At 53.5% G+C, this 22,240-nt stretch overlaps 1 protein-coding gene across 4 annotated transcripts in view; it reads left to right on the forward strand.

The window, feature by feature from the left end:
• Positions 1-327: 327 nt before the first annotated feature.
• MYT1L (myelin transcription factor 1 like) overlaps positions 328-22,240 on the forward strand; it is a 145,982-nt gene continuing 124,069 nt past the window's right edge. For all 4 annotated transcript variants that reach the window (XM_047098342.1, XM_047098344.1, XM_047098343.1 and 1 more), the window contains exons 1-3: positions 328-382; positions 555-588; positions 883-945. In XM_047098342.1, coding sequence (XP_046954298.1) covers positions 328-382; positions 555-588; positions 883-945 — 152 coding nt within the window. The remainder of the gene's footprint in view (positions 383-554; positions 589-882; positions 946-22,240) is intronic.

Below are 22,240 nucleotides of genomic sequence, written 5' to 3' on the forward strand. Positions count from 1 at the left end.
ATAAGGGCTACCTCTCAGGTGCTGGCTACAAAGTGCGACTCGGAACTCACGCCGAGGTCTCCCAATCGGTCTTTGAAAAGGGCAAAGAGGCTGTGCTGAAGCTTCATCAAAGCCCCCCCACCCCGTTACAGAGGGTGGGGCCTCCCGCTGACCTTGCGTCCCCTGCAAGGTCAAGGTCCGCTTTGCTTTGTTAAGTGACACAGTTAGATTGCCTGGTGCTTTCCCCCCATGTCGGCCTCCCAGAGGGTTGCCCCATAGCCACTAAGACGCCCGTGTTTGGCCATATGCACTGCTGACCAAACTGACCGCCTGCTCGTCTATCCACAGATGGAGGTGGACGCCGAGGAGAAGCGCCATCGGACACGGTCCAAAGGGGTTCGAGGTAGGTCCGTGCTTCTCCAAGCCCCCAGAGGCCCCGTTCAGGGTCCCCTTCGTCCTACAGAGCAGGGTGCGAGGGTCACTCAGACCTGCTCTGACACCACCCTCTCGATAGCTTTCTGTGGGAGAGGGCGCGTGTGATCGATGATAAATCTCTGTTTCCCATCTCTCTGCAGTTCCCGTGGAACCAGCCATACAGGAGCCCTTCAGGTTAGTACTCCGTGCGCACGATGTATCCCCAGAAGCCGTGTAGAGAACCCATGCCTTTTAATGGGCACACCGCTCCCCTCCCGCCCCCGGTCTGTCGGCGGCTTGCTCCTACCCTGCTGCACTGATGGAGGCAACTCCCTGAGACCTGCTAAGAAAAAGCAGCCCTAATTGTTCCCTCCTTCCAGATTTGCCTCCTCTCCGTCCCTCTGTGTGCCCCTCCCCCGATGCCACCAAGCGCTCGGTCCCACCCGCCTGCAGCGAAGCCCCCATGTAATTACCTCTTTCCCGTTGCAGCTGTCCCACGCCGGGCTGTGATGGCAGCGGTCACGTCAGTGGCAAATACGCAAGACACAGAAGGTAACGGCCGCCTTTTTCACTATATACGGTCTACAGTGGCTTGTTGAGGGACCCAGACCCAAGGACGAAAATGAGTGGGGGGTATTCCTGGAAAAGAGTGAGTGCTGTCTTTTCCTCCACTCCTCTGCTGTGAATTCAGCCTTTGGTTTCCCGGACAGGGTCTCAGAGGGTGGGCAGAATTCACGATAATACATAAGATGACACAAATTAAGACCAGCCTTAAACTCATTTTCCCACACACACAGGGCACCTGCTAAGAGCCTCCCTCTGCCTCACTGGGACAGCTTATTTGTCCGTGCCCACGTGCTCATTCTGGTAGCTGCAGGGTGGCAAGTCACGGATGGTAAATTAAAGTGTGACCTTCCTGATCCTTCTGGAGGAGCTCAGCTTCCATAATTTATCTGTCCTGGGAAAGGAAGCCCAGGTGGGCACCTGGGCAGCTGCTGGGGGAGGTCCCGGCAGGAGATTAACGTCCAGGACAGATCACACTAATGAGACTTTGGGGCTTAAACGATTATATTATTCTTGCCAACACTGGAGTTTAGGTCCGTAACGGCACTGGGTGTGAACATCCAGGAGATCAGGTGGCTAGATAATTATCGCTAAAAACGCATCACGGCAGAATTGTATTGCACATCTAGGGCTGAGAGTCATGAAGAGATCAATCTTTAGATTTACTTTTGCATAAGGAATTTCTTCCCTGTGCTATTAATACCTTTCAAGGGAAGATTTTGGTCGTGAGGAGTTGGAGATGTTTACAGGCTAGAATAAATTTTTAGCTAATTTTTCACAAATTAGGTTGCGAGGACTAAGGTCGTTCATCCTAACAAACCATCAAGAAGGAAGCCCACGTAATGAAAGCTCAGACCCTCGACCAGGTGTGCCTGAAACACCTCAGGGTGACCCTGCCTGCGCTGCCCTACGTTTCATTTCCTCTTCAGCTGAACATTAATTTATGGGTGAAATCAAGCAATTATTTTGATTGTCCTTCAGTAAAATCAAGGGGAAAATTACAAATTACTCCCCAAACCCCCATGCTAGCATCTAAGGAGACGGGGAATTTTTAACAAGCATCCATGATGAAATGGTTATCAGACTTCTCTACATACCAAAGGAACGACAGGTCGTTTCTAAGGGAATCTGGCGATTTAAAACCTAAATTCAATTTATCATATTATTATTGTTATTGTATATTATAGTAAATTACTGAGTATGTAAGTTAAATAATTAGTTCACTTAAAGTATGTTATTTTATTTTATAAGAATTTATTTTGTAAATTCTTAATCTAAAGGTTTTTAAAACCACATTGCTTATGTTTTCAATGAAAAACAAGTTAGCAAGCCACGAATGAAATCAAGGTTTTCCCTTATTCCTCTCTTGATTAGTCAATAGTTAAAATTTATCATACTGTTACCGGAAGGAGTGATTACATTTGGCTAGAAAGTTTGAATTAGATGCTAGCTAGACAATTCATCACCACGGTTTGTCAGGAAAACCCATGACGTTTCCAAAGAATCCTCTGAAACACATTCTTACCCAAGGCGCATCAACCGGTGTGTCCGCGTCCCCACGTGACATGGGCGTGCACACCTGCCTGTGAGGTCTCTTTCCCCGCGTGCACAGAACTTCAGCGCTTAGCTTGGGGGTGGCCTCAAGACCGCCAGCCTGCATTTTCCTCTGGGACACGATGCGGGTGTGAGCACAGAGCGTGGGAATCTTCCAGGAGTGATGGGGCCGGCACTTTAGAGAAGGGTCACGGAAACATCCAATTTTAGACAATTTTTCAACCCATTTCTAATTGAATTTAAAATAATGTCATAATTTTTATCACAAGTCATAGTCTACGTAATTGTTAAAATTTCTAACATTTTGGTAGAAATAGTTAATGTGGTGGCGGCGGACGAAGGACTTTCCTCCAGCACCATGGCGCCACGAGTCAGCGAGGGGCGTTGGACAGATTACTGAACATTTAGGACTTCGATTTCCTCAGTTTTTGAATAAGATACTTACAGACTTTGTTATGTAGAATTAATCACCATTGAGAACTCATGTGACCACATAAGCCGCTTCTCAACAAGACTGTCAGGGCTGTCCATTTTATTTTTAATGTCTATATGTTGTCAATAATTCTCTACGATGGTAGACACACAATGTTACATGAGCATCAGGTGTGCAGCACAATAATCTGACAGCTCTATACGTTGGGCTGTGACCATCACAAGTGTAGTCATCATCTGTCCCCGTACGACACCGTTACAGTATCGCCGACCGTGCTCCCTGTGCTCTGCCTCTCATCCCCGTGACTCACTCATTCCGTGACCAGAACCTGTGTCTCCTCCTTCCCTTCACCCGTCGTCCTCCTTCCCCACCTCCATCCCTCTGGCAGCCACCAGTTCGTCCTCTGTACCTAGAGGTCCGATTCTGCTTTTTGTGTGTTTCTTTGGCTTTTTTTTAGATTCCCCATACGTATTTGCCTTTCTCCGACTTATTTTACTTAGCATAATACCTTCTTTTTATGGCTGAATAATATTCCTACATATATATACACATACGACGTGGTTTTTCTCCACTCACCTACCAAGAGACACTCAGGCTGCTTCCATATCTTGGTGATTATAGCTAATGTTGCAATAAACATAGGGGTGCATAGAGCTTCTCAAATTAGTGTTTTCGTTCCCTCTGGGTAAATGCCTAGTAGTGAAACCACTGGATCATAGAGTAGCTCTGTTGTCAGTTTTCTGAGGAGCCTCCACCCTGGTCTCCGGTGATGCTGCACCAGTTTGCGTTCCCGCCAACAGCGCACGAGGGTTCTTTCCCCACCTCCTCGCCAGCACTTGTTTCTTGCGTGGTTGATTTTAGCCATTTCTGACAGGTGTGAGGTGATATCTCATTGTAGTTTTGATTTTCATTTCCCCAGTGATTATATATTATCGGTAATTTTTAACTAAGGGATGACATTTGAACTACTTAAACCGAAAAGGTGCTTCTCGTAGTAGATGAGACTCATGTATACATTAATATCTTGTGACTGGCGCTATTTCAAATCTGTAACATTTCAATTATTTCTGGCTTTAAAAGATTCCCTGCTACCGAAGTCTCTCCCCTCTGACAGCTATTTATGTACATAAGTGTCTGCACGCACCCCACAGCCCAGGTGTGGCCCTGACCTCCGTACCCACAGCACAGGTGTGGCCTTGACTTCTCTGCTGTTCCATCCCCAACGAGACCCAGCCTCTTCCAGTGTGACAAGAGTGGCAGCCTGGGTCTTGGTTTTGATGAAATTGCCCACCCTTTTGGTATTTTAGCAACATGATATTCAGGGAATGTATTTTCATTTTATTAGGGATATAATTTCATTTTATTCGTATATCATGTCAGTTCGTAGTCAAGTAAAAAGGTACTTTAGTATGTGGACACATCTATTTATTTGAACACGCAGAAGGTAATTCGAGGCAGGTGTGGGAAATCTATACTGTGCTTGAACAAAAGACAGTCTGTTCATGGGTATGTTTTTATTTTCTTTTAAGTGTATTTCTTTATTTTGAAGGGAAGGGGAGGGCAAAGAGCGAGAGAGAGGGAGAGAGAGAGTCCCAAGCCGGCTCTGTGCTGTCAGTGCACAGCCTGACATGGGGCTTGATCTCATGAACTGTGAGATCTTGACCTGAGCTTCAGTCAGACGCTCAACCACCTGAGCCCCCAGGTGCCCCCACGGGCATTTGTTTATGTTCATGGGTCATAAACAGTCTGAAGTCGCTGGTAAACACGCGTGCAACTCTGCACAATTAAAAGTTGGATCAAAGATGTAAATTAGGAAGCACATGAGGGAAACAGGAGCATACTTTTACCAGAAACCCAGGATGTATCAGGGGTTTGAGCAGAGCATTGCGTTTTGTTCTGAGTCTTTGGACAGCCGAAGCAAAAATGGGAAAAAAGAAAGACAGAGTTCCACTACCTGGTGCAAGTGGTACATCAGTCCCTTAGTGCCGGAGGTAAACACATCTGAATTGCCATCCAGTGACCAGCAGGGATCCAGGCTCAGTCAACACTCTGTGCCCTGGAAGACAGAATAAGGACCAGGCCCCTCATGAAGCTAATCAACATCAGAAACGTTTCTCTTCAGAAGCATCGTCAGTATCTGGACACATGAGTCTGACTTCTGTTTTTCCCACCTGAGGTTTCGTGTTACCACCATACAAGTTGACAAAAACACTACGGACTTGGCAATCAGGGCAGAAATAAGTCTCCTGTTATGAACCAGGGCACTAACATAGCCTCTTCTGTATGCAGTGAGCTGACCTCTTCCTTTGGACTCACTGTCACACAGCCTCACACGTGGCTCAGTGAATTCTGCCTCCCTGAGTGCATACGACTTTTCTTAGCGATACTTACAGGCAGCTAGAGACCCTCGTGTATCTCAAACATGGGTCCAACTACAGGGCTTCTCTGTAGATGGGAAAACTCACTTCTTTTTCAATGTTTATTCATCTTTGAGAGAGACAGAGCATGAGCAGGAGAGGGGCAGAGAGAGAGGGAGACACAGAATCCGAAGCAGGCTCCAGGCTCCGAGCTGTCAGCACAGAGCCCGATGCGGGGCTCAAACTCACAAGCTGTGAGATCATTCCCTGAGCCGAAGTCAGACGCTCAACCGACTGAGCCACCCAAGTGCCCCAAAACTATCTATCTTAAGTGGGTTTTCCAAAGTCTTAGATGCCCAAGTTCAGGGACAGGAGCTTCCTGAGCCCCCTCTGCTCTCCTCCGCATCACCTCCTTTCCCAGAGTGTAAGCATGTCAGACGCCCATGGGTGAAAAACCACTGGTTTCCCACGTGTCCACAGCTATCTCTGCGGTGGGAAGGTGGCAGAGAAAACGGAATGTGTGGAAGCCACACCCTTGGAATTCAGGGAGTTGCCGGCCCGTGAATGTGTTGGCGGAGAAGGGGCCAGGCCAGGTGGGAAGTGTGCAGACGTCGCCAAGGCCCGCGGAGGGAGCAACACCACCGCGCAGGGTGTCCGTGGCTGCTGAGCCTGACCCCGGAGCTGGCGGGGGCGCCTCAGGCTGCACGTCCCCCCGGCCAAAGATAGACATCTCAAGGAAGGGTGGGGACATGGTGACAAGAAGCCTCACATATGACTTCTTATGTAAAATCATTGTGGCCGCTCAGCCACACGACGGAGAGATGTGGTTATTAATCCAGAGCTTTGCAAGAACGGATACTAAGATAGGAGCAAAATGCCAAATGTCAAAGCATTTCTGCAAAAAATCTACTTACGAACATTTAATGAAGATTGAAATCTCTGCTGCCTTATATTCACAATGTATGTTTTTTCTCCCCCTGTTGATATGAAATATTGTTTGTGTTAAAGCAAAATAATGTTTAGAAAGGGGTATATCTCTGCAAGCTAAGTTTACTGCCAAAATTGTGGTCAATTTACTATTCTTAAAGTTTTTAGAAATTTCACCAATGCCAATTAGAAATAGGAATGATAAAAAATATATCAATATCTATTACAGATTAATACTAACCAGTGTAGAGGAATTTGAATCGTAGCCTTTTCTGTAATAGTTATGTACATCCTGGAACATTTGGAATTGTTGGATTCTTTCTGAATAGCGATTGTTGTATGAGCCTCTAGTGAGAGAGACAGAGAGACAGAGGAAACCCCTAACTTGGATTCATTCCTCACTCATCTGTTGTGTGACCTCTCCAGATTTCTTTCTGAAATTTAGTGGATTTCATTTATATTTACCCCTCACTTCAGTTTCTAAAAGTATGTGTTTGTTGGGCATAAGGTTCTGATGGAATATTTGACCTGAAATCTACCTTCAGAGTCTTGCCCACTCAACAAGCACCCAAAAGCTAGGTGATGGGTATCAGTATCATATTTCAATCCTCCCCAACTTAGAAAATTCTGAGTCAAGTCAATTGATCTTGAAATTTTAAAATTAAAAGCTCCAAATGGTAGCTTTCCTTTTTCATTAGAAAATTATTGGATTCTCTCTGGCTTGTTGTGCACATTCCGTATTCAGATTTTTTTCCCATCTCGTATACCTCTGCACCCGCCAGTGTGATTGCCATGGCGGCAGCCGCGGGTGAATAATTGCCTGTCTTCACTGGAGCTTGTTCTGGAGCTGAAGTCGAGGGCTTGCTTCCTGATGTACGCATGCCTCATTTGGATTCTGCCAACAGCCTGGGGGCTGTATTATTCATGCCTTGGCAGAGAGCACTCACTAAAAGCCTTGGAACAGAGCCAGGTACTGGCGAGAGATAGTGGAGTGGAGCATTGCAATGTGCAACAGAGAAGAGCATCTATAATCCAAAAAAAAAAAAAGAAGAAGAAGAAAGAAAGAAAGAAAGAAAGAGAAGAGGAGGAAGAAACAGGGAGGAAGCAGAAACAGGGGTCCCTGCACGTCCCTTTTACCCATTTCACACTGATAGAAATTTCATTTGCATTAAAATAAAACACCCCAGCATAATTGCATTTTTTTCTAACTACGCTTGAAAGTTTAACACAATTTTCCACGTTTAATTGCAAAGCTGATTTTAATTAGTAAGGGCCTGCATGTGAAAAATGAAGATTCACTCGGGTGCATGGGGCACACTGCAGTGTTTGCTGAATGCTCTAATTAATGTATGGATGCCATACAGCAGGGCACGCCGTGGGACGCTCATGAAAAATTCTGTGCACGAAGCCACTCAGCCAGGCTATCGGTGTTTTACTTCACGAACCCGCAAGAGTCAAGAACTCCCCCCTCGTTCTTTCCGAGCCGTCCTTGTGCACGCCATCACCCCATCCGTGAACCCTATGGCACGCCTCTCCTTTTTACCGTTCGTCACTGGCATTATAAACCAGAAGTCAGGGCACATATGTTTTAATATCAATTTGGTAGCTTGCACGACGGTACGGGGGGCAGAAATTTGGAGATCTGGGGACTTATTTGTATGGAGTAGAATCAAAGCAGGAGGGTTCCCGGACTCGCCGCTCACAGCTTATCATTAGTCACATGTGTGCAGACAGACGAAATGCAGGCACAGTCCTTTCAGACCGAGACGACACTTAACCTTTATTGTCACAATACATCCTTTATTTGAAAAAATAAATAAAGAAATACAAAGCTCCCTGGCCATTATCCTGGAAAAGCAGTCTGCCTGCTGCCTGTAGTACGTCTGCCCAGATGGCCAGGTCTCTGGCCGTTGCCTGTTTCATTATGTATCTTAGAGCTCAGCGTGACTGATTCGGTGCATTTAAATCTGGAAAACAAAACACGTAACGCATTTGGGGCACACTTTTGATGTTGACGAAATTCTATATATGTTTCAAATAATTCCACATTCACAGAGAAGGAACTTGGGCATTTTCAGGCAGTTACGAACGTCCGTAAGCATACCCGCGGACACTCGGTGGCATTCACAGTCTGGATTGGTCAAGTCTAGACGTAGCATTTATAACCTGGCTCTCATTTCTTGACTAATGATGAGAATATATAAACATGGCTTTGAAACGTCAACAGAGTGTTTACTCCTCAGCAATTGGTGGGAACAACAGGCATCATCTCGGGTTCTCCCCAAGTTCAGTTCTGACCGCCACCACGTGCACCGGGATTACGGCAGCTGCTTTCTCCGTGGGATGCGCGGACAGGAGGGTTCCTGAGGTCGGGGGTGCTGAGCCGCTGTGGGACCCACAGTGCTGACAACTCTTCCCCCTGGGACGGGAGGGGCCAGGGTCCTCCCGCTGCAAGGTGCACGTCCCCACATGAGAGCTTGCAGGCGGGGGGAGAGGGGATCTCCGGGTGGGGAACCCCCCACCAGATTTCAGCGTGCACACGGGTGAGGATTCCAGGAAGGGCTCCCAGCGCCCGGAATCTGTTTCACAATGAACGGTTTTGGGGGAACCGCCTGGTGAGCCCCACTGTGTGCCCGTTCCTTAAATCCGTGTTGGAGAGCGGTCACACTGCGCTCACCTGTACCCACACCCTGAGGACCCCGTGAGGACTCCCTTCTCCTCGTTCTCTGATCTTGTGTCCCGAAGAGAAAACGGTGTGTCAAACATCAGACCCCAAGACCCGATTGAAACCGTACCCTCTTCCTGCCTGAATTAGCGAGAGACGGAGGGAGGAAGTGCACACTTAGCGGTAACGCTTTCGTTCAGTGAGATTTTAGTGCTTTCGTGTGAAAAGTTTCTGTGTGACTAAGTATGTCGCCAGCTGCGGTAAATGGAAAACCCTCGTCCGACGGGCTTACAAAATGCAGAATTAACCATCTCACGTGAACTGGCAACAAAGAGCCCCCCTCCCTCAGGGGCTTCTGCCCCATCACCGGCCCCTCTGCTGCAAAGCTCTCCCGAGTCACGGGACAGAAGACACCGGACGGGTCACTTCTAGGACCTCGCGGAAACACAAGGGGGAACTTTCCGGGAAGCTGCCAACACCACCCTCTGTTCCAGTGCTCCAGCTGGGTCTCCAGCCACCTGCGAGCCCTCCCTGATCGCCCCCCTGACTGTCGGGCCCACCCCTGGAGCTGGAGGCGGGGTCAGTGCCCCTAAGGCAAGGGTTCTCAAAGCAGGGTTCCGTGACCTGGAACATCAGTGCCACCTGGAAACCTTCTGGGAAGCCAGCACGTGCTTGGGCCCCACTCCAGACCCGCTGGACGAGACGCTGCGGAGGGGGCCCCGCGGTCTGGGATTCTGATGCTCCCTGAGATGGACAACCGCTGCCCAAGGAACAGGTCTGTGTATACACAAGGCAGGCACCCGGTCAGAGGGAGTCTGCAGGTAACAGAGGAAGGAGACTTCTTCTGGGCAGAAGCATCTAGCAGGAGCGGGTACGAATCTGAAAAATCTTGGGTGGTGACAAAAGCCACGCCCCGAAGACCCCAAGTGCCAGAAGCTGCCTCACAAATCTGTCCTCCTCCCCTCTCCCGGGTGGGGGGCGGCCCGGGAACGTCTCGGTCCCGGCCGGACAGACTTCGGCGGACGCGAGGCCACAGCCTGGCGTCCCACCTCACAGACTTCAGCCCTGCCTGTGACTATGACGTGGTCCCGGCATTTCCCAGGAGCTGGGGAGGAGGGCTGTCCCCTCAGCAGCCCCAGCCATGCCCCCGTGGTGCCGCCATGACCTTCGCTCCCCAGGCCTCCCTGTGGCCGTGGAGGACGACTCCCAACTGGGGACAGTGCCGTCCTGCATCCGGCTCTCCTCCCACGGCAGAATCAAGGGAGCAGGCCTGGTTGGGAAGGGGTCAGGGCAGACCAGGCGGCCTCGCCAGGCTCAGCCCCGTCCCGGATTGGGACCCCCCCAGAGCCATCTCCGGGCTTCGTGTTGCACTCACGGGTGGGGTCCAGGGACTCAGGGCTGCTCGGAGCCCCCTCCAGGCCCTGGGCCAGCGTGCCGTCTGAGAGCCAGGCGCTGCGGCCGCCTGGCCGTTTCTGCCCCACGGCCTTGGCCCGAAGAGAGCGCGGCAGCCAGGAGCACGCAGGGATGCGGGGCCCGGGCGGGCGGGCTGGGGGGAGAGCCGGACACGCCCTGGAGACTGTGTGGAGCCTGACTCGGACGGGCGTGCCTGGGCCCCGGCAGTCTCCATCGAGCCCTTGTGGGCTTAGAGTGGATCCTCAAGATAAACGCACCTTCCCTTTCCCGCTAAGGGAGAGCGCTGCACTCCATTTGTATGATTCAACAGACTTTGAAAGATCCACTCATTGTAATTTAGTAGCCACTCTCCGGGCTGTGAATATTACCTAATGCTATATTTAACATCGCCAGGGATACGCTTCACGTACAAGTGGATGCATTTCCTAAAACTCCAGGGAGCGAGAGCAGGGAAATGAGCATCTTGGAAGAAATTCCATTCGTAAATAATGCATAACGATTCAGGGATGCGCCCGAACCGCTTTGTGAGCCCCTCGGCCAGCGCAATGGCTTGTGAGTGGAGAGTCTGTGCTCCCCGGAGAGCAGGTGGGCAGGACAGGCTGGAGGGGAGCGGGCCCAGCGGTGCCGTGTGCTTCTCCAGAGAGCAGCTGAGCTAAGAGGGCGGGAGGCAGAGGCGCCATCCGGGGAAGGGTCCGCCAGACGGCAGTCCTGGAGTAGAGGCCTCAACCGCGGGTCGTGCGCTCTCGGTCTCGTGGATGCTTCCGGTCCCTGCTCACGCAGACCTGGCCCGTCACGTGGAGAGCAGCTACTCAGCATGGGGTCAGGAACAGAGACTCCGTCCTGGTGGGGCCACATATGGGCACAGGCCCCTCCTCGTGTCTTCTCGATTCACCCCCTCCCGGTGGGGGCCCAGGGGTGGGGACAGGCAGGGTGGGTGCTGACGGAGTTCTCTCCAAGGATAGGTGGCTAAAGGAGGCACAGGCCTCACAGGTGGGACGCAGCGTGGTGGGACGGTGGCCGCCAAGAAGGGTCCTGGCCAGCAGACATCGGGAACGCCGCTGTAGCCCCTCCCCCCTTCCCTACAGGAAGCCCCTGTAATGCCTGTAACAGTAACGACAGCGGCAGGACTATTCGAGAAGCACTTTATAGTTTACAAGTCCTGGGCCCGTGGGTGGTGGCACTGGCCACCAGCGCAGCTCCGTGGTCCTGGGCTGCTGTCCACACCCGGGTGGACTTCTGTCCCCTCCAGCGCCAGCCCCTCCTGCGAAGCGGGCATGGCCTTTATCGGGGACACTTCTTAAATTATCCTATTCGACTTCTAATACACGAAAAGAAGGGGGTGTGGTGCAGGCTGAGAAGAGGAGAATTGGGGGGGGGGCTTTCACAGCCCTTCCCCAGCCAGGATGCGCGTCCGGTGGCTCTCGTCCCCACCCGAGGCCATCGGGGCACTGGGAGTCACGGGGCACGCGACACGGCGCCTGGCACCAGGTCTGCGGGGAGGGACCGTGCACACGCAGGGCTCCGCAGTCTTTGAAACGCTTCCGAACTTGGAAAGATAAAAAGGGGTTAGCTTTTCAGATGCTCTTAACTGACTCTCCAGGGGCCTCTGTTCACCAGAGAGGCTGAAGGGAGTCAGAGTGACTTAGAGTAAAGGACGGAAATGGGGACAGCCTTCTCTGAGTATTGATTGCGTTATGGTCACTGCGTGACATCTGCCCCGGATGTCAGCCACCACTGCTGCTGGGTTTTTCCTTTGATTTTAATGCATTTTTGCTGTTTATTCAAATCAGTCTCAGGATTTAAATTTGTATTTCTTTTTTTATTTTCACTGAACATTGTAACATGAGCCTTTTCCTATATCAGTAAAGACTTTTATTTTGACTTTCATGGCTGACTTCCAACTCCACTCTTATTGTTAGAAATAATTTAGTTTTTTGAAACTTTCTCGTGTTATGAAAAATGTGTGATAAGTATCTTTACAGATAGCTTTTTACGACTTTGATTCTTTGGTGCATGTTGTCATAAGGAGAAGCATGGGGCTGGAGAGCAGGAAAACAGGAACTGTTCTTTTAAGTTTCTTTCCAGCAAAAGGAATCTTCGTACGTTCCCACCAGCAGAAGGATGCGATGTTACCCCATTGCACACAATAGGGGATGCAATTGTTTCTAAAATACTTCCTTCTTCTTGGAAAAAGAGTTATAGTATTTGTGAAAGGACCCATTTTTAAAAGATTGATCATTATTTTCAACTTTTCCGGAAAATTCCGGACAATGGCATGCTTAGCCATGAAAGCCACGCTTTCTTCTTGCCTGAGAATGATCCCCCTTACTGTTTGGACGAGCTGGCCCCCCAGACCGCTCCTCCCTCCCACAGCCTAGGACAGTGTTTTCCACAGCCGGACAAAGGCAGAGGGGCCGATGCTTTGCGCCAGGCAGAAAAGGACACTCACCTTCTCCTCTCTGTCATGGTCACCCGGCTCACCCCCCCCTCCCTGCCACCAGCCCAGCCTTGAACGGCAAGCACGGGATTCAGAAGAGGAGGCAGGTGACCAGACAACAAAGCCTGAAGCACAAGTGTGTCTGTGCAGGGACAGGGCACACGAGAAAGTGGAAAGTCACCTTGACCTCCTCAAGGCACATCCACGGGCGCACCTGTCGTCGCCTGGGTTTCTTGGAGGCCTCTTCCCCCCAAGTCCTTTTCCTGCCACCGTGGACACAGCACCAGGCCCCGGGCGTCTCTGTGCTCCCATCAGCCGACGAGTGAGCAGGACCCCCCCCCCCACCAATGCTGCTGCATTTTAACTTTGAGCTGGTGAGCGTGCCCAGACACGTTCCTTTCCGTCTGTCACGTGTCTTCATGATTTAACTTCAGGAAGATTAGAGAATCTTCTTCTTGTCACCAGTTGCAATGCCGAAGGACAGCAAGGCAACCACTTACATTGTCCTGGCTTCATTTGTACAGGGAAGGGAAGACAGGGTGTGAGCTTGGTCCCCTCCCTGTGCTGCGTCTGCATGCTCGGGACTGATAGTGATCTATACCCGCCAAACACTTGGGGACAGCCCCGTTCACCGTGACCCTGTCATTCCATCATTCCATGCACTTGGATAAACTCTGGCCAAACGTGTCCCTTCCTGATGGTGAGAGCTGATCTGGTGCGTGGGAGGCCGACCCTGGACTGCTCCTGCTTCTGGCCGGTCGCTGCAAGCTCCGGGATGGCCTCCGTCCCTTTGCACAGACAGGGCTGCCAGTGACCAGAAGGTGGTTAACTTAGTCTTCTGGAAACTGACGGTACGTGAGATCCCACAGTTGTCTCCATCGAGTTACTGGAGTAAATCGTGTAAGCCGGCAGTGTTCCCAGCACAGGGACTGATGGCGAGTTAGCACGCCCAGGCCTGCCCCCGACCCCTGTGGCCTCGGGCCCCAGCCTCCTTGACAACAGGGTTCTTGCCTCGGACACACGCGACCAGCCTCACGTAAGCCTTTCGCACGCACGGCACCCACTCCCTATGCCGTGCGCCCCGCACGCTGGAGCTCGGCCTTCAGCCCTGACGCCCTGAAACCACCAGCAGTTTTAATCCCTTCACACAGGCTGTTTTTATCTTTATATCACTTACAAATGTATAACTCTACAGAACAGATCTACTTAAATTATAAATTGTCATCTGTTTTCTCCTGAAAACAAGAAACACTGTGGAGTACTTGGAGAGCATTTTCGTAGATTACCTTTTTCCACTGCTGCCGTTCCAGGTGTGAACACTGCACAAAAATGTCTTTAGATTTTAAAACGATCAGAATTCAGGCGACAGGCGTAGAGATTCCATCCAGGTGAGTCCTTCTCCCGCTCCTGCCGCCACCCCGGGGCCTCTGCAGGTTATGAGAGGCTCCCGCACGTTGCGCGTCTTCGTGCCGCTGCTGGGAACCCACCCCGACGGTGTGGCTGGGGCGAGCTGCCGGGGGTCCGGCGAACCTTTTCTGGGGCAGCTGCCCTTGGCCGCAGCCCCGGGACACACGCACCGAGGAACCGGGCGGACAGACATCAGCACAGCGCTGCGAATGTCATCCCAGGAGCAGGGACCCAGCAGGGGCAAGCAGATGGACGGGCTGCATTTCCAGCCCGACGCGAGGACTCTGCCAGTCGCTTCCTCCAGAAATCACAGGGCTCGTAGGGAGCGGCCTAGAGGCAGGTGGCGAGACCATGTGACGTCACGGACTGCTGGAGGGACGCCCCGCGATGCTGACGGCCGAGGGCTCGCTGTCCAGCAGAAAGGATACCTGGAGGGGAGTGGGGGGGACGCCTCCCGCCCTGGGAGCAGCTGTGACCTGTGTTGTGCGGCACTGACAGGGAGGCACGCGTCCGGAGGTGCGGATCGCGAGGCCGCGGCCCAGGGCTGCCGGAGGAGGAGGCCGGGACGACACAGGCATGCCCACGGAGACCCGTCTCCAGCCACGGGCCTGGCTTTCCACACGAGCTCTGCCGTGCACCCCAAAATGCCTGAACAGGAGGCCAGGTCACTTTCAATCTCTTTCGTTCACTTATAAACGCACCGGGCGCTGTTCCTGGTGACCTTCACCTAAGAAATGACTTGGACCCAGATCTCCAAATGTGACATTTTGGAATTGGAAGTTGGAAGACTTTTTTTTTTTTTTTTTTTTTTTTTTGTCCCAGCTCTGGCTCCAGCTACCAGAAGGGTCTGGAACAATTCACTTCACCTCCCGGCAGGTGGGGGACACAGATGGACGCCAAACCCCCGGTTCGGCCCACATTCCGCCTCAGCCACTGCCCGACGGCTCTCACTTTGTGCAAGGAGTGGTCACGACCCTCTGAAGACCGGGTTCCCTTCTACACGTCAAACACGTGTCACCAATGCCAACCTCGCCAAGCACATGCTTGCACACGCCCCTCCACTATTGCTGCGTCTGCCCGTGGGGAAACTTTGCTTCCCAGACGGATGGCCCTCGATCCCTGGGACACAGCCTCTCCGTCTGCCTCGCCGTGGGCCCCCTTACAGCGCGGGCTCCCCGGGGGCCCTCACTACATGCCTGCAGAAGGGAAGCTACCGGCGAAATGCAAGACCCTGAATAAGGGAAACGGTCGAAAAACAGAGCGACTTCTACATGTGAGCAGATGACACTGCCTCGGTTTACCGTCCATAGTAAGACACTGTGCCCTTTCCCGGAGGAAGGCCCAGGGGCGCCACCCGGATGCTAACTGCCTCTGCACGAGCGTCAGTAACTTGCTGTGCATGTTGGAGCACATCCCGGGGAGGAAAGCACCTCTCCCTACGGCACCTGCTCCTCCCTGTGGAAACACACGTAGGGCACAGCGTCCCCGGTGCCGTAATGGAGTCACGTCGAGGGGCAGTGGGACAGAGGAACGTGGACGCACCCTCCTGGGCTGGTGGGTGCTCCCGCGGGGAGAGCCTCCCACCGGCGAGCGAGGGGGACCGCGGTGCTCAGGCAGAGGGAGGCAATGCAGGATGAGGCCTGGCCCGTGGGGAAACTCCACATTTCCGTTCACTCGTTCAGCCCGCCAGCCGGGCGGCGAAGCTAGCGTTTGCGCCCCAGTGACGAGGTAGCTGCGTGCTGAGCGCCGAGGCCCCCCGGCCACCAGGGTGGGCGGCTCTTCCAGTGCCCGGGTGCGAACTCGGAACGCAGGGGCGGCCGCCCACCAGGTAGCCGAGGCCCAGGACGGGGCAGCGCAAGGGGGAGTCAGCCCTCGAAGAGGCAGGTGGGGCAGGGGGCCGGGAGCCCAGTGAGGACAGAAAAGCAAGTTCCCCGCGGGGACCGAGGCCGTCCCCCAGGGCAGGGGTGCGGAGGACAGCAGGTGAGGGGCCTCCCGTGTGCCGACAGGGAGAGGTCGGAGCCCCAGCTTCAGGATGGCGTGCGGGACAGGAGCAGACATCGTGAGCCGAGACTGCGGTCAGGAGCAGGGTGGAGAGTGAGGACAGCCTGCGGGGGGGGGGGGGGGGGGGGGAGGCGGGGAAGGGCCCAGCGTGGCCTCAGGGCAGCGGTTCCCAGGTGCGCGGCCCAGGACTGGCCAGGGGACTGGAGGAGGCGCCAGGGTCAGTGCCAATGTCCGCGCCGCTGGGAGCATTTCTGCCGTGACGTCAAAGCCTTGTAGAGCGAGGGGACTCTGGACGCACCTGCGGCCTGGCGTCCTCGCACGCTGGCCAGAAGGCTCTCTCGCCCCCAGGGAGCTGGAGACACTGAGCTCGGGGCCCGGGGACCAGAGTCGTGCGCCGGCTCCGGGCTCAGTCCTTCCCACCTGCGCCCCGTGCCCTTCTCTGGTGCCTTCTGTTTCCAGCTCAACGGAAATCTGACGGCACTGAGGTTCTGGGGTTCAGGGGTGGCTCACAGAACCCACGCGGCCCAGGAAGTGGAGCTACGTATGAGGGTCCTTCCGCTCGCCGCGAAGGCGCAGGGAACAGAGCCGGTGATGCTCAGAGCACGGGGACTCGCAGGCGGCCACTCGCTAGCCCAACTGCCGTTCCCAGTTTAGCGATTCCGGCCCGTGTGGAGGTACCTGAGGGCAGACGCCCCTTGTAATGGCGGGCCTGTCCCGCGTCTGACACTGACTCGCGTCTGGGGCACGCGGGCATCTTTGAGAAGGTAAGTGAGCACATCCAGGTGGGCGGCCCTGCTCGGCCCCTCGGCGCTCCCACGTGCGGCAGGGTCACTGCCCTCGCCGGGGGCAGGAAGCCAGCGGGGCCGCACCGCCGGGTAATCGCGTGCACGCCCCGCCGGCCTGCCCAGCACAGAGCTCACCGGCTCATCTGCTGGTGGCCTACGTTTTCTTATCACGAGGCGGCGGAAGGACCAGAAGCAGCGAAGCCCATGCGTTGTTCTCGGCCAGCGGCGAGAAATTGTTTTTATACGAGAGTCGTTTCCAGAGAAACGGAATTACTCTGGGTTCTCTGTCTCCAGCCAAAGGCTGACCGGCCTGCTGTGGTCCTGGAATCTGACGTCCCCGCTCGGGGAGTCCTGGGCCCGGCCTCTGCAGGGACCGTTCTGAGACCGTGTGGTGGACGCCCAGGACTGTCAGCCAGCCCCCTCTGCCCTCTCCAAGCCAGCCTTCAGACGGCAAAGCCCTTGACCCGGGAAGGGCCGGATACGGGCAGAGGCGGGGTCGTCTGGCTTCAGGCTTCTCCCTCGGGGCTGCCACTGGGTCAGGGCCACGTCGTGCTGTGTGCGGCCCAGGAAGCCCACGGGCACATCACATTGGAGCCGCACCTCTGAACGGCCTGTGGGATCCGGCCTTTTTGCTTCAGGTTCTGGTTTTTGTGTTTATTTTTCTTGCAATAAGTTGATGTCACGCTATTGACCTCTCTTGCCGCGTCTCAGCTTCTGGGAAACTCATCCCCAAGCAGACCCGTGCTATACACACCGGCCCTTACTCGTTTCTTTTCAGCGCTGGGGATTTTTACATTTTTGAGACTTATTTCAATAAAACATGTGAGGAACCGCGTTGACGTGGGAACTGTTCAAGGAAACACACGGGATCCTACAAGGAAGGGGCCTCAGCAACCTCCCAACCCCCTGGCCCGGCAAGAGTCTCACAGGGAACAAGGGCGTCCCCGACACAGCCCCCTCGGTGCTTCCAGACCCCCGGACACACCTGGTCTGTGGCCCCCGGCTCCAGACGACGCCTCTGAAAGTGCTGAGGATCTGATCGGTGCCTTCTTTTCGCAGACCCTAGTTAAGGACAGACCCACTCGTCAGTAAAGAGCTTTCTGGTCCCAGACCGGCATCCATTTCTGGAGCAAACAGTCTCAGAACCTTTGCATTTGTACGACTAAGATTTACTTTTCTGCTCACAGGGAGGAGAGGTCGGCAGTTTGGAAAAACTTCCTGTCTCCTTACTGTTAAAAATGGAGACAGATTTAAGTGCCTCGTGGCAGAACCGTTTCCATTAACCTAGTACGGAGTCGGAGGCCAGTGCGCGCGCCTCTCCTGCGTTCCCCACGCGCGGCTCCCTCCTCCCCAGGCCCCAGCAGGGTGTCTGCACCATGCAAAAGCATGGTTTCTTTAAAAAAGAAAGAAGTTCTACAACCCGGATGAGACCCTGAATGCAGTGAACTCGGCGGGTCCAGCTGCATCTGAAGGTGGCTTCGGAAGCCTGTCCCCTTTGGAGGGGCAAAGTGCTGGGGGCGATGAGGAAGCCTCCTACCCTTGTTAGCGCTCGTGGGGGACCCGCGGGGAGGGTTAGAGCCTTGCTACCAAAAATCCCGTGTCTTTCTGCAAATGAGCCAAGTGCTCAATAAAACAAACATAAGTAGGTAAACCACACCAAGGACTTACCCAGCCAGGTGTGCCCAGGAAGATAGTCCTCCTCCTTGTTGCCTAAACACATGAGCAGCTTCAAAGCAGGAGGAGAGAAGTGAGGACCGCTGTGTAGGAAGTCAGAGACAGAACTGCCTCACGCACACACACACACACATGTGCGCACACACACACATACACACACACCCCAGGACCTCACACCCAAGCAAGACTCCCAGGGACACCACACCTAAATAAAGCAGTGTGATTGCACCGTGCAGCACGCCTCCCCCGCCAGCCACTTCTGCACATCCTTTCTGGCTGGGGACTCTGAAAGACCACAGCCACCAGCGCAGCCACACAGGGCACCCCCGTGTCCCCTGAGGGCCCCTCCCTGCTCACAGAGGCAAGCAAGCTGGAGGTAGACGGGACAGAGAAGCCACATTCAGGGGATCCAGGAGAGGTCCTGAGAGGAGGGGCACGGCGGAGGCCCCGAATTTGTCCTCGGAGCACCCTTCCCGTGAGATTCCACTCCGGCTCGTGTGAAACCAACAGGGTGCCCCCCAGCGCTTCTCACTCGGCTACCGTGTGCACGCAGGCTGCCTGTCCAAGCAGAGAGCAGCATGCCACAGAGAACGTCACGTCTCGTCGTCTGAGTTCAGGGAGGACAGCAGGCGGTAGGAGGAGTGGCGGGCCCACGGCCGCGCGTGTGGTGCTCCGCGACGGAGAGTCACCCGCACGGGGACGTGGCTGCGCCACATACACACCCTGGGCCGGGTCGTGAGCAGGGCAGTCACGCAATAAAGAAGCCGCCGTGTGCTTCCTCAGGCCCAGCACGCCTCCTGGACTTGGAGACGGAAATAACGGGAATAAACATAGCTGCGTTCAGCTGAGAGATCATCCGGCTCCGGGGGCGGAGCCCCAAACGCAGATGGATCTGGGGATAAGGTTGCTCTCCGGCAAAAATGTGCAGCGGCGACAGCTTGTAACTAGCCGTTGCCACAGACACTACAATCGAGGCTACGTTATGAAGAAAACATTCTCAAGTCTTTGTAACGACCAGATTTTCAGGCTCATCATTTGTAGCCTGCTGTCGATGAAACTGTAGAGCAGCTTTTGAAAACCTATGTGGAGTAAAAGCTTATATATTTTGCTTATTAGAAAATGCATATTTAAGAAGCTTCAAATTTCTACCAAAGGCGTATCTTGCCTGGAGTGTGCATGTGTGTGCGTGTGTGTGTGCACATGTGTGTGCTCGTGTGTACACGTACACATTATGTGTTCGTGTGTGCTCGTTGTACATGTGTGTGCACGTGTGTACATGTGTGTGCACGTGTGTACACGTGCACGTGTGCACGCATGTGCATATTATGTGTTCGTCTGTGTGCATGCGTGCATCTCATGCAGGCTTGGTTACATGTGCGTGTGCGCGCATATGTGCACTGTGCACATGTGTGCACTCATGTGTACGTGTGCGTGCATGTGTGTGCATGCTTGTGTGTGTGTGCAGGCAGGCATTGTGTGTTGCATGTGTGTGCACATGTCTGTGCATGTGTGTGCATTATGTGTTCATGTGTGTATGTGCATGTGTGCATATGTGCATCTCGGGCAAGCATTGTACATGTGTGTGCATGTGCTTGTGTGTGTATGCATGTGTGTGCACGTGGGTGTGTGTGGGTATGTGTGCATGTGTGTGAGCACATGTGTGTGCGTGCCTGTTTGTATGCGTGCATGTGTATCCATGTGTGTGAGCATGTGTGTGTGCATATGTATGCGTGTGCGAGCACATGCGTGTGCACGTGTGTGTACATAAAATGTACATCTATGATAGACACGAGCCACGGACGTTCATGTGCATCACCTGCATTCCCACACTAAATCTGTAAACAACTCAATCCCTCAACTACCAGAATTTTAAATACTTCGCAACTGAGCAATTTCCTACCAACCACGTGAAGACAAAGTATCGTGTCCTACCGCGCCTGAAGGAGAATAATCTAGCATGTATTTGGGGAAGAGACGGAAGGACATCTTTAGCCCTTTGTTTTATGCCTTTTCTTACACGCTTGTCCCCGGTGCCATCATGCAAGTGGCATGCTTCTCAGTTCTTCCTGCGTATCCTACTGACCGCGGCTCACGGAAGCTGGGACGGCCGTGTCAGTGTGACGTATTTCACGTCTCCGGTGTGGGTGGCGCCAGGCGCCAAGTCTTCCTGCCGCATTAAGCGTTACCACGGCACTGAGTGCCCGTGGCGGTACCACGCGGAACAGCCACTCACTAACAGAGTTGTCACACTTGCCACCTCAAGCGTTAAATTCCTCATCTGGACTAAATGCGGACCGGGTGGCCTCCGTGGCTAATGTTCCGTGTGACCTGGCGCCCTTCAGACCAAGAGGGCCGGCGTCAGCCTGTAAATGTTCAGAAAGACAAAGTTGAAGTTGCCGCGTTGTCGAGAGAAGCCGACGCTGGTATCTGCGTGCGCGGGTCTCTCCGGGGACACCCTCCTCTGGCCGGTGCGGGCGGGATGCCTGCGGGCTGCGGAAGAGCCCCCCACGGAGGTGCTGCTTCTGGCTGGCGTCAGCCTCTACCGCGTGGTGCCCGACAGAAGAGCTGCTCGCAGACAAAGTCTGGTCTGATGCCACCCCACGCGTCGGCCCCTGCACACCACTTAATCCCTGTGGCCTCGGTTTCTTCATTTTCTAGGTTGAAAGATGGATTTGGTGATTTCTAAGGCTTCTACCTCCTCCAGACCCTACCGCTCTGAGGGTGTTGCCGTAGTCAGCAGCACCTCCTCGCACGCAGCTCACTAGCTCATGATGGACCAGCCCCTTCTGGAAACCTTATCAACCGCTTGACATTTTAACTAAAATAGAAAAAGTCTATGTGTATTTACAAAGTGGTTTAATTTTCTAATCTCACTGCCAAGAGGTAGCCTGGTTCTTGGGGTAATTTTATCCTAACATTCTCAACATTCTAGTCTCGTCAATGACAAAGATAGTAAATGTTGTTTTTGTACAGGGAGAGGAGAGAGCACACATTTCGTTGAAAGCCAGATGCTGGTAAAATCAAGTCTAAGACTGGGGGGCCCGTTCCGAAAGCGCCGATAATATTGATCGATAGAAACAGACATATCAAAGACCCACTCCTTCATTTGGCACAGCGAGGATTGAGAACAATTAACTATACGGCACAGTCCCTTAGCCAAGGAGAAAACAGTTGAATCGAGATGATAAGGGAAATGCATCTCAAAAAGTCAAGACCACAGTAAGGTGGTTTACAAGATTGGTGCGAGGTATCAGATGGTTCCTAAAAGTAGAGGGTCCTGAACTCTGGACTGGTCAGGAGTGACTTTACGGGGAGGGTGGACCCCAAGACGGATTTCGAAGGGTCAGCAAGAGGGAACGGTCATGGGTGGGCATGGGATTGCGGGAGGAGAGTGGGGGGAAACGGGCAGCCACCACCAGAGCTCCAGGGCCATGTGGTGGGATCTAAAATACACGGGAAGGGCGCCTGGGCGGCTCAGCCGGCTGAGCGTCTGGCTCTTGGTTTCAGCTCGCGGTTCACGGACTCCGCTTGACAGCATAGACCCTGCTTGGGACCCTCTCTTCCGTTTCTCTCTGTCCCTCCCCCGCTCGTGTGCATGTGCACACCTTCTCCCTCTCAAAAACAAATGAG

Source organism: Lynx rufus, unplaced genomic scaffold, assembly GCF_022079265.1.
Source record: "Lynx rufus isolate CCGP_SWC_20201006 ecotype Redwood Valley unplaced genomic scaffold, mLynRuf1.p SCAF_47, whole genome shotgun sequence".
Taxonomy (NCBI): domain Eukaryota; kingdom Metazoa; phylum Chordata; class Mammalia; order Carnivora; family Felidae; genus Lynx; species Lynx rufus.